The sequence below is a fragment of the Clupea harengus genome, chromosome 16, assembly GCF_900700415.2.
Source record: "Clupea harengus chromosome 16, Ch_v2.0.2, whole genome shotgun sequence".
In the NCBI taxonomy this organism is placed as follows: Eukaryota; Metazoa; Chordata; class Actinopteri; order Clupeiformes; family Clupeidae; genus Clupea; species Clupea harengus.
The window spans coordinates 16,171,349-16,181,889 of NC_045167.1; the positions used below are offsets into that span (position 1 = coordinate 16,171,349).

The 10,541-nt window shown below is 45.0% G+C and overlaps 1 protein-coding gene across 3 annotated transcripts; it reads left to right on the plus strand.

Annotated features, from left to right (window-relative positions):
- Nucleotides 1-398: 398 nt before the first annotated feature.
- ino80db (INO80 complex subunit Db) lies at nt 399-9,472 on the plus strand. 3 transcript variants are annotated; one of them, XM_031582771.2, is made up of 10 exons: nt 401-932; nt 2,626-2,872; nt 3,488-4,173; nt 4,709-4,814; nt 5,211-5,420; nt 5,708-5,817; nt 6,117-6,250; nt 6,745-6,977; nt 7,150-7,307; nt 7,495-9,472. In XM_031582771.2, exons 2-10 carry the CDS (start codon nt 2,655-2,657, stop codon nt 8,322-8,324), a joined length of 2,685 nt encoding a protein of 894 aa, XP_031438631.1. In that variant the 5' UTR covers nt 401-932; nt 2,626-2,654; the 3' UTR covers nt 8,325-9,472. The 3 variants fall into 3 exon arrangements, with proteins under 3 accessions (XP_031438630.1, XP_031438629.1, XP_031438631.1); XM_031582770.2 differs by having other exon boundaries at nt 399-2,872; nt 7,501-9,472; XM_031582769.2 differs by having other exon boundaries at nt 400-2,872.
- The last annotated feature ends 1,069 nt before the right edge of the window (nt 9,473-10,541 follow it).

Here is a 10,541-nt window from a genome sequence, read left to right on the forward strand (position 1 = left end):
GTTATATGGCTGAGCCCTGAAACATGCTGTTTAAACATACTGTCTCTCAGTGAATTCGTTTTTATATCAGAATCCTATCAAATCTTCACATCTATTGCCTGTTTTGCAACATTGTTGCCAGTAACAAAACACTGCATTTCCACTGTGAGGCAGCAAAGGGGTTATTTTTCGTTATTTTTGCAGTACCCCAATGTCTCAATTTTTTTAAATACAGCAAAACACCTTTCATTTTAAGTTTTGTAAAACCTTTTAGTGATGATCGTTGGATGATGTGATGTCATCTGAGTTAGGCGTAAGACGATGAACTGTCGACTCGGGAGAGATACCCCTGTACTCAATGTCAAGCACGATAGGTTAAATTAAACCCAATCAGTTGGATTTCCCCGTCTGTATTGCAATCATAAATTGCTTTGTTTTGTCTCTGTATCACATACATGACTACTTTAAAATTAGGAGCCGTCATTCCGGTACAATATCTCTACAAAGTTAATTTCCAATATGGTTGCAAAGGTTGTTGTTGTACTGTTGCCTGTTGTCATGTCCCCGCAGTGCCTGTAGTAGGCTTGTGCTGTGAGAAGCCTCACATCCGATGACAAAACCAACACCCCCTTGTCGTTGTATACGGACAGTTGTTACTCAAATAATCGACACTAAAATGCATTTGGTGGCCGAGCAAATTTTCAGGCATGGAGATAAGCAGGTAATTGCTCGGTAAAAACCTAAAACTGGCGATAGAAGCGCCCCATAGGGTATAATAGCTGTTTCTAGGTAGCGCTGGTGGTGAATAGCGTATTAGACACTGAAGAATCAAAGGGAGACGAGGCTAACGCAAAGCACCGGGCTCGAGCTGAGGACATCCTACCTAGTGCGCAGAAAAAGGCGTCTGAAGCTCTACGCGAGGTCTGGGGATTACATGGTGTAACAGGCCAACGGTAACATTTATTTCCATTTCTGTTGAAATGTTGCTTAGATTTGCATACAAAAATACGCATTGTACAAATACAATTACAAACAGTCGACTGATTTAGGTGTTTCCTAAACGATTTTTTTTTGCAAAATAGTGTTTACTAGTTTTCCAAATGGATTACTTTCGTCAAATATTTAAAGAGTCGTCGATATATTTAAAAAAATATATTTTTTAACGGTTGCATAACCAGACATTTGTATTATGCATTTTTAAATCCGACTTAACAGTTCTTTGAAACCCGTAAATAACTAAACGTTGCTTGTTACGTTAATTAAGCTAACCAGGCTAGCTAAGGCTAGTTGTGCATTAGCTAGCGAGTTAGCTATTACTTATTTCCGCTTCCTGATCCCTCAAGATTTTATCGCTCCTTTTAGTTTTTCAAATGTAATTTTTAAGGTATTAAAATATCGCTTCTAATGTTTGAGTATTCAAATGAACTATATCGTTATCTTTCTACATAACATTAAAGTGGGCGGACAGGCTGTCCACCATCCTCTTACGTTTTTGGAAGTTGCTAAGCATGACAAGTACCTTGCCTGTCTAGTAATATTTGTGAACTACAAGCGTAACGTCTCTGGTAACACTACAGCACTTGAAGTGATACATCTTTTTTTTCAGAACTGTGACTCACCTATTACGTTTTGACCGTTTCAATTAGGTTAGTTGTCGAAGTATGTAACTCAACGGTAACCCTTTTTCGTTATAAACACATCAGGTTACCAATGTGGACAGTTTTCTTTTTATTATCCGTACTTTTTTTGGATAATATTATTTTGATTTACATGATGAACTGAGTGTCAATTGTAACCAAATGTTCTCATAATTGCAAGGAAAACATTGAAGAGTTCTCCAGTTCTTGGATCAGCTCTGGGTCTTTCATATAAGTATAATTTCATAAACGTCAACGGAAAACTTTTTCTTCAAGAAGAATTTAATTCCCCGTACATTGCAATTGATATGTGACAGGCTACATACACGCATACAGGGGCACATTACCCGCCTTCCCCCCAAAAAATGATCATCGATCAGGTCCGATTATAATATTCTGTCCAAATTTGACAGGAGCAGATCGGAGATCCCAGGTCTATAAAGGATCTAGTTAATAGAGGTGTTAGAAATCAATAAACTGGCTCAGGTGCATGTGTGAAAAGTTCCCTGAAAACTGTTCATGAATCTTCTAAAAGCGACACTTTCAAACTCTTGTCAGAAAAAAGCTTGGGTCTTCACTATCAAAAATACATGCCTACGTTGTTTCACATTACTTGACATTGGTCAGTCAATTCTTCAACCCCGTTTTAGTTTTTGGAAAATGTTGTGTTGTGTATATATAGTCGTGTTCAACGTGATGAGGGTCTGGACCACATGATAGTAGGTGATTGGAAAGAATCTGGCCCTGATCCGGTATGAGTCTATTCCAGAGTCAGCCATTATCTTAGGACATCTGCTGATGAGAACCTCGCCCATCTAACTGCTCACACAGTAACGGATCTGGCTTTTAAAAAAAAAAATGTTTTTAAGTTGGCTGCACTGTTGATGTTCGGGTGCAACAGTGTGGCCCAAGTACCCAAGCAATATTAGGCTTAGGCCAACATGTGTGCTTACTGTTCCCTCAGAAGTAACTGATCCTCATCTTACCTTGTCCCCTTACATGTGTGCAGCTAATGTGCTCCAACACTCAAAGCGCGGGATGTACGAAGGCAAACACATCCACTACTCGGAGCTGGACCACAAGCCCCTCTGCTCCTACAGTCCCAAGCTGTGCAAGCAGCGACGCCTCAATGGCTATGCCTTCTGCATACGCCACGTGCTGGAGGACAGGAGTGCTCCCTTCAGGCAGTGCGAGTATGTGGCCAAGTACAATAGCCAGCGCTGCACCAACCCCATTCCAAAAGCAGAAGATCGCAGGTTTGTTTGTGTGTCTGTGTGTGTGAGAAAGTTCAGGATCTGAATGTTTAATGCACTCAGTGCCTTGTAATCCTATGATGTTACCAGTTAGCTAGTAAACTACTATATATGATAGTTAGTTAAGTTAGTTGTAGTTGGCAGTCTACTCATTATCTGATATATGTTGCACGATTGCATTCACTGTACCTCAACTGCACAAATCTTACCATTGTAAAGTTATGTGTTAGGAAAGTTTGCTAACAGGTTTCCATTCAGATAGCTAAAACATGCTTTGGATATATTGTTTTTTTTTACACTGAGACCTGGTGAAGACTTACTAAGGTCTCAGGTTTGTTGGCCGTTTATAGAGCCTTCTGTAGAATTAGGAACGAACAGGAAGCTTATTTCCTGCTGCAGGCATGTGACCTGCTGTTGCCACAATTGTAACTGACATCAACTGGCATCAAATTATTTATTCCGGGAATTATTTAGATAGAGAACATTTTTTTTTGGTATGTAATCCAGACTGAACAATTTCAAACATTTGTCTTTTCTTGTGATGTGCATTGCCAGTGCCATGGTCATGCAACTTATGTTACAAAAGGAATACTTAATGCCCGATTGTCTGATTGTCAGGTACTGCAACAGCCACCTGCAAGTCATGGGCGTCCTTCCCAAGAAGGAGCGCAAGAAGAGGCACGACTCCTTGGAATCGCTGGCCCTCAACATCACGGTTCCCTCTCTGGCACTGAAGACACCCAATGGACTGGACCACCTACCCCCTTCTCCACCCCCATCCCTCCCCTCCTTGCTGTCGCTGGACCCCTTTGGCCTGTGTGGGGGTGTGGGCGTGGCTCAGACGGAGACCCTGCTACAGAAGAAACCTTCTCAGGGTAGGCAGAACCCCAACCCCAAACAGAAGCCAGTCAGAGAGGCAGAGCCAGTCAGGCCATCTCCCCTGCCACCCACACCCAGCCGTTTGGCTGTTCATCTCTCTCAGCAAATGAGCACGCAGCAAAAGCCGTTAGTCCCTCCCGCTTCCGTGTCTAGCACGTCTTACTCAGTTGGACTTCAGCAGGGTTTATGCAAGTCTGTTCCACCTCAGACCCACATGAGTTCAGCTTCCTCCAATCAAACACAGGAACTGGGCCCCAGGCCTGCTCCGAACAGGAAGTCAGCCCCTTTCATGCCAGCTACCCTGCCCACCAACACCAGTGCCATCTCACCTGGGCGCCTGTCGATGACACCTGGGAGGCTAACGCGGCTGCAGAGAGTCATGGAGGAGCACTCGGGCAAACCCAGTGACTTACACACACATTTTGGTGAGTCTTTGGCTAAACCCAGAATAAATCTCTACAAAGCCCAACTCTTCAAAACTATAAAGGGGACTCGGAGAGCAAAGACCTCCGTCAAGGCCAAATGCCGTATCTTCCAATGTTTACAAAAGTAGAAAATAATGAGTGTATGGCCTCTCAATCCGGATCTGATCTAAAATTGAACAGGTCCTTCCTTGGCCCATGGTACACCCTATCACCAAATTTCATGAAAATCGGGCTGGTGGTTTTTCCGTATTCCTGCTGACAAACAGACAAACAAACAGCACCTCATATGCAGATGTAATAATTCATATGGACAAGGAGACATGAGAATACCTTTGATTGTGGATTTTGTGATTATAACTATAATTATATTTGTGGTCTGCCATTCATGCACCTTCCTCTCCTCCACTAGGTTTGGGCTCAGAGGCTCTAAACTCCCCATTGCTACTAGGGGACAGGCTGATTTTCTTGGATGTAACAGCCTGTGTTGTCAGTATTAAGGAGGCTGAATCTAATAGGACTAAATGTTTCGCAACAGGTCTAGACTGGTCTGAGGACAGCGCTGCTGAGGATGACGATGAGGAGGTGGCCAGAGTTGCATCCTATCAGTACTGGAGGCTTCAGGCGAGACACTCAGAAGAGAGGTATGTCAGCCAGCTCTAAAACTGCTCTGGCCTCTTACTAACCCCTCAAGCCTGAACAACAGAGGGTTTTTTTTGTGTCATAATAAACATGGATGTAAACATTACTAATGCACTCTCTCTGAAAAATAAATACTTGCTGAATAAATTAATACTAATTAAAAAATAGTTGGCTTTGCTCCTCACATTTCTACACAACATTGCATTTTGGTGCGTGTCTTGTGTGACCTATTGAATGTTTGCAAGAATGTCCTTGTCAAATGTCCGTGAAATGAGGTATCGAGCTGTATGTGCTCAATAACCCTTCTCAGCTCCCTAAGCACAGGGCTAGTGTTATATTCCGATTAGTTTATACTGACTGTGTTTTTAATTGTCCGTCCCCCCCCCCCCCCCCCTCAGTGCTCAGGGTTGTAGCTCTCGCAGTCAGCGTGTGGCGGGTCTGGCCTCTTACCTGCAGCAGAAGTACACGCACCTGCGCCGGGAGGACAGCGCCCTGCGGCGCCACAGGAAGTCCCAGCGGGTCCTGCGGGAGGCGCTGGTCCAGGCAGCCAACCGGGACCCCACCGAGACGGCCGGGTTCTTGCAGACGGCGAACACAAAGGCCTCAAGGTAAATGTCACTCACTCACACACACACACACACACACACACACATGGATACAGACACACACAGACACACTCATTCACTCAGTGATGTAATTTCAAAGAGACGCACATCTACGTCCGCATCATTCAGATAAGTCATAAATGCCAGTGGCCTCCTTCTAAAGTTCAATTACACACCTCTTACATACTACTCAGTTCCGATCAATACATACTAATCAACTTGTGTGCCTCGTGCAAGGTGCATGTTGTGTATGTTGCACCTCTGATTGCTGTTAACTATTGTCTCTCCAGTACCAGGCTGTCATGGAAACAGAACTCTAAAGCAGGACTCTGTTCTGGCGGCACCAAGGGCGAGCTGTGTCGGAACGGGGCTCTGCCCTTTACACAACACTGTTTCCAGCGTATCCTTTCACCTGGTCCAGAAACAGCAGAGCCGAGTGCATGATGGTGATACAGGTCCCGGGTGCCCATGTGGGTAAAAAGGCATCAGCCTAATTAAGAAATATCAGTAGGATGTAGAGCTTGATCCCCAAACTAAAATAATGACCAGCCTGACATTAATGTCTCAGTCTTGATGTGTGATAGGGTTCACAGGCGCCGAGCCATGCATATAATAATAGTATATAAAGTAGCATATAGACATTGCAGTGCTGTGTGTTTGTGTGCCCCTTGCATTCTCCTTGACCTTCAACCCCTACAGACATTCTGTCAAATGGCTCCCAGCAGCTCTTCAATAGCTGTACCGCGCGCTTCGCAGACGGAGCGCAATGTTCCGTTCCTGTCTTTGACATCACGCACCAGACACCACTCTGCGATGAACATGCCAAGAAAATGGTGAGCTGAATTCTTCATCTGATCTCCATAAGCCCCTAATGAGGGGGTCTAAAGCATGATGCATACTAGCACTTAGCGTTTCAGTGTGTTTGAGCACATTATGTCCCAGTTTCTCAGATGGACTTGAAACCTTGCCCTCAATAAAACTGCTTTCTGAATGGAGGTTGTCCTTCAAAATTCAGATTTCACCCATGCCCACACTCCCATCTCGTTCCCTCTATGCTTTATTTGACATTAAAGGAAATGATGATAAACACGATGATTCATATTCTACATAAACAAATTCAGAAGGTAAACACTTAAACTGGGTTAGTCACTGTAGAGATGCTGTGCTCATTTATTTCGTCGAAGTTTGGGTCTATGATGTCTTTTCATTGCCCCCCTACCTCACTATATTGCCCATTACTTCTACCCTCATCCTGGTTGTTCATCCACCATAAAGGTGATGCATTTCTTAACTCATGCCCATCTGTCCTGCCTCTGCTTCTGCTCAGGATAATTTCCTGCGTGGGGATGTGAGTCGCCGCATGTACCATCAGCAGCAGCAGCAGCAACAGCAGAGGAAGCCCCTGCGGAAGCCCAAGGCAGCCGCCCTCACCAAGAAGCACAAGAAGAAGGGCAAGAGAGGGCCACGGCGGCCCCAGAAGCCCATCCCCCCTGCACTGCCCCAGGGCAACCTGGGGATGCCCTCTGCACTTAGTGTCCCCTCACAGTCCTCTAGCATCAGGTGAGTTTGAGTTTGGTCTCAGGGACGGTCCTTTCCATTTTGAGCCTATTACCTTCTTTATCTTTGTTTCTACCTTGCATGCATAGAACCTTGATGACATTGGAAGATGATATTGCATGTATATACTTCAGCATGTATGGTTTGTAATCATCTGTCATTTTTTTTATATTAGAAGCCCTTTGACCCCAGACCTAAGCACTGATGAATTCCCTGATGACATTCACAATGATATCCATGACATTTCACATGAATTGGAGCTCAACCAGGAAGACTTCTCCGATGTTCTTCCAAGGCTACCAGATGATATGCAAGACTTTGACTTGTTTGAAGGTGCAGTTAATTACTCTTCTCTTTCCTATGACCTTATGTTAATCTTAATCTCTCTTGTCTTTACTTCGGGTTAGTTCTTTTTATGTATTCATTTCCTATTGGTCTGTATTCTGTTGCTTGTCCATCCTTGGTGCAGTGTCACTAAACAATAACAAATAATTTTGTGACTGGCTGTGTTTATGCACAGCTGCAGGTAAGACCAGCGAGCTTCTACCCACTTCAGAAGAGGCAGATGAGCTGGTGCGCGTGCTACAGGCCATGGGCTCCTACCCAGAATCCCTTGCGTGCCTGAGTGGCATGGGCGATCTGGGCCACCCGGAGGGCGTGGAGTCCCGGTCCCTGCCGGGTGGTGTGGTGGACCTCCTGAGCTCGCGCCTCTCCGCAGACACCTTCTCCAGCCTGGAGCTGGACCCCACCCTTCTCCACCCTACGGACGATGGCTTTCCCCCGTCGCCACTCTCGCCTCAGCCCCCCCTCACGCCCCCGTCCTCAGTGCCCAACTCCACAGTCCTCTCCGATGGCACCTTTATCCGCAGGCATCCCCCACACCTTGCCGCTGACGGGAGCAGCAGCAGCAGCAGCAGCAGCAGCAGTGGTGCCGCCTGTCACATTGACTTGCACAGGCTCCAGGACCCCAGCTCTGTCCCTTGGAGCGGCCTGCCTCTGAGCCTCACTGACGCGCCTCCCTTTCACAGCCTGGTTGGCTCGGAGACCCTACTGCTGTCCACTGCCCTCTCCACCCCGCCGGCCCCCCTGCCCCCAGGTCCCTGCCAGCCCACGTCGCCCCTCTCTGCGCTACCCCAGAGCAGCCTGACCGCCGCCCTTAACCCCTCCGACATCCTCTTCATCTCCTCCTCCTCTGCCTACACCTACACCTCCACCTCCCCGCCTCAGGACGCTTTCTTTTCCTTAGCCTCCCTCAAGCATCCCTCTCCCCTACTGCTGAGCCACTGCGGGATCCCCACCGACCTTCAGCCGTACCACAGCTCACCAGCGCCCCCGATGGACCAAGCATAAAATTGCAAACCCCATCTTGCCTCAGTAGATCAGCCCAATCACAGCCACAGAGAGAAGACCGTTGGTTACAGCACACACAGTATTCAGGGATCATGTTACAGAGTGTCAAGGGTCTGTCTGGTAACTTTTCTTTTTAAGATAATTTCCTCGTTGGTCGTACAGTGTCTTTTCTTGTCACATGAAGTATATAGGTATATATATATATATATACACACACAAAGCAATAAAGACTCCCCTTCAGTATAGTAGTACCGTTTTGTTTTTGTTCATAGGAAATGGTGGACAACCTTGGAATTTTTAGAAATAAAACATGCATATTTATGAGTATATGAATAGGTTAGTGGTCTGCACATATGGTTTTTATCGACGAGTGAAAACGTGTGGTTATTGGTGGAAAATGTGAGAATATTTAAAACAAACAAAAAAATGTGGAATGTTTTGCGAATTTGGTGGAGAAGGTAATTTGCCCTCAGTTTTGTTCTATGTCGATAAAAAAATGGTCGTGGTTTGTGACTGATGGTGTCGTTAACATGCTTTTGGTTGCTGTAGAACTGTGTGGCTAGTGGGTGGCACAGATATTTGTCAGATCCCCCCCCCCCCCTCATGGACCCTCTAAGTACAACAGCATCTCCTGGAGTCCCACTCAAAACAGCCAAAACATGCATTGGCATCAACTTTCCCTGTGCATGCTTTCAGCCTCTACCTATCCTGCTATCAAGATCAGGAAAATGAAGACTGATGGCAATTTTCCTCCCTCAGGGATTCTGGAGGCCAAATTTTGGGTAATTTTCTCAAAACAACTTGAGGGGTTTTAAGGGTATAAGGTAGTTAAAGCTGCTTTTTGCCAACACACGTTATAATAAATGGAGGACAACTCAGATAAATCCTTTAAAATTCCCTTGTATTCATTGAATGTATTGTTATCAACATCACATGAAGCGTCTGATAGTCTAACAAGCTTTTATGAGTACTTTTTATGTGTTAAAGGTATTTTTATGTATTCAAGATGTTTACATTTTTACTTATATTTTTTTCTCTGAACAGATATTGTAATATGTGCGCAATACACATGTACTTTCTGTATAGTGAGAGAATATATCTTTTCAGTTTTGGTTTTCAATGTGTGAATTAAACTTGCTGTGACCATGTATTGTTTTGATTTTTGTGGTCTACGGAGAATAAATGTGAATGGTCTATTTTGGTCACGGAAGCGATAGGAATATGGCTGACACGTCGTAGGCTAATATTTTAAACCACAGGTTTGTTAAAACCCTCGTAATGCCGATGGGGTCATCTTTCTATGATTACAGCAGAGGGCGATAGAGGCTAGATGGAATAGGCTAGTAGCCTTAAATCAGTAAAAAAAAAATGTTTTACAATAGACCAGCATCCTGCCACAACAGGATGAAAACCATACATGGTTAAACAATACAGATGTCTTGTAGCCCATAGTTTTAAATGGAGACTACTAACACCTGGTTTACGACCCAAAAAAGTTCTAAATATAATCCACCAGATTTTGCATTTTCCATCAGCATCTAATTTTGTCTACGTTCTTCCTGGTTCTCCCTGAACCCTAATTAACATGAAATGGGATTAATAAAACCCATGTTTGAAGTGCGACTCATCGACCTTGCCACAACAACAGTTTGCAACAGTGTTTCCTGATATTTGCAATAATAGTGTAATTTGTGTTGCCTGATTCATCTCACTATGAAACTATTTTGCGGGCAGCTGTTACGGCTGGAGAGAGAGAGAGAGACAGGTTTCTCACTGATCACTTACTTTAATAGGCCTATCATGTTTATTCCGATTTCAGTGCGAGAGGTTGGGCGCACGCTCTTTCACTCTGGAGCAGACACTGGCGTTGCCTAGCAACCACCCCGGTACGGTACCCTCTCGCGCTTAGTGCCTGGCCAAACTCCGCCGTTGTTGTTTCTATTTCTGTGTAGTATCGCAGTCGCCGTCTGCTGAAACCCGTCTGCTGAAACATTCATGGCGCAGCCGTATCACTCGCTGTTTCTCTAACAACCCAGTCTTAGCTTCAGGCTCGAGCAGGGTTGCCAGGTCTGTGTGACAAAACCAGCCCAATGGCCAATCAAAACCAGCCCAAAACCAGCCCAATGGCCAATACAACCAGCCCAAAAACCAGCCCAATATCAGAACTCAAAATATGCCCCTGCCTAACCATATACACTGCTTTTAAAGTCCAACAGC

Coding starts and splice junctions, on each gene's coding strand:
- ino80db (XM_031582769.2), top strand. CDS start 2,616: ATGTGTGCAGCTAATGTGCTCCAACACTCAAAGCGCGGGATGTACGAA. Junction 4,174..4,708: donor TGACTTACACACACATTTTG/GTGAGTCTTTGG, acceptor GTTTCGCAACAG/GTCTAGACTGGTCTGAGGAC. Junction 6,251..6,744: donor ATGAACATGCCAAGAAAATG/GTGAGCTGAATT, acceptor GCTTCTGCTCAG/GATAATTTCCTGCGTGGGGA.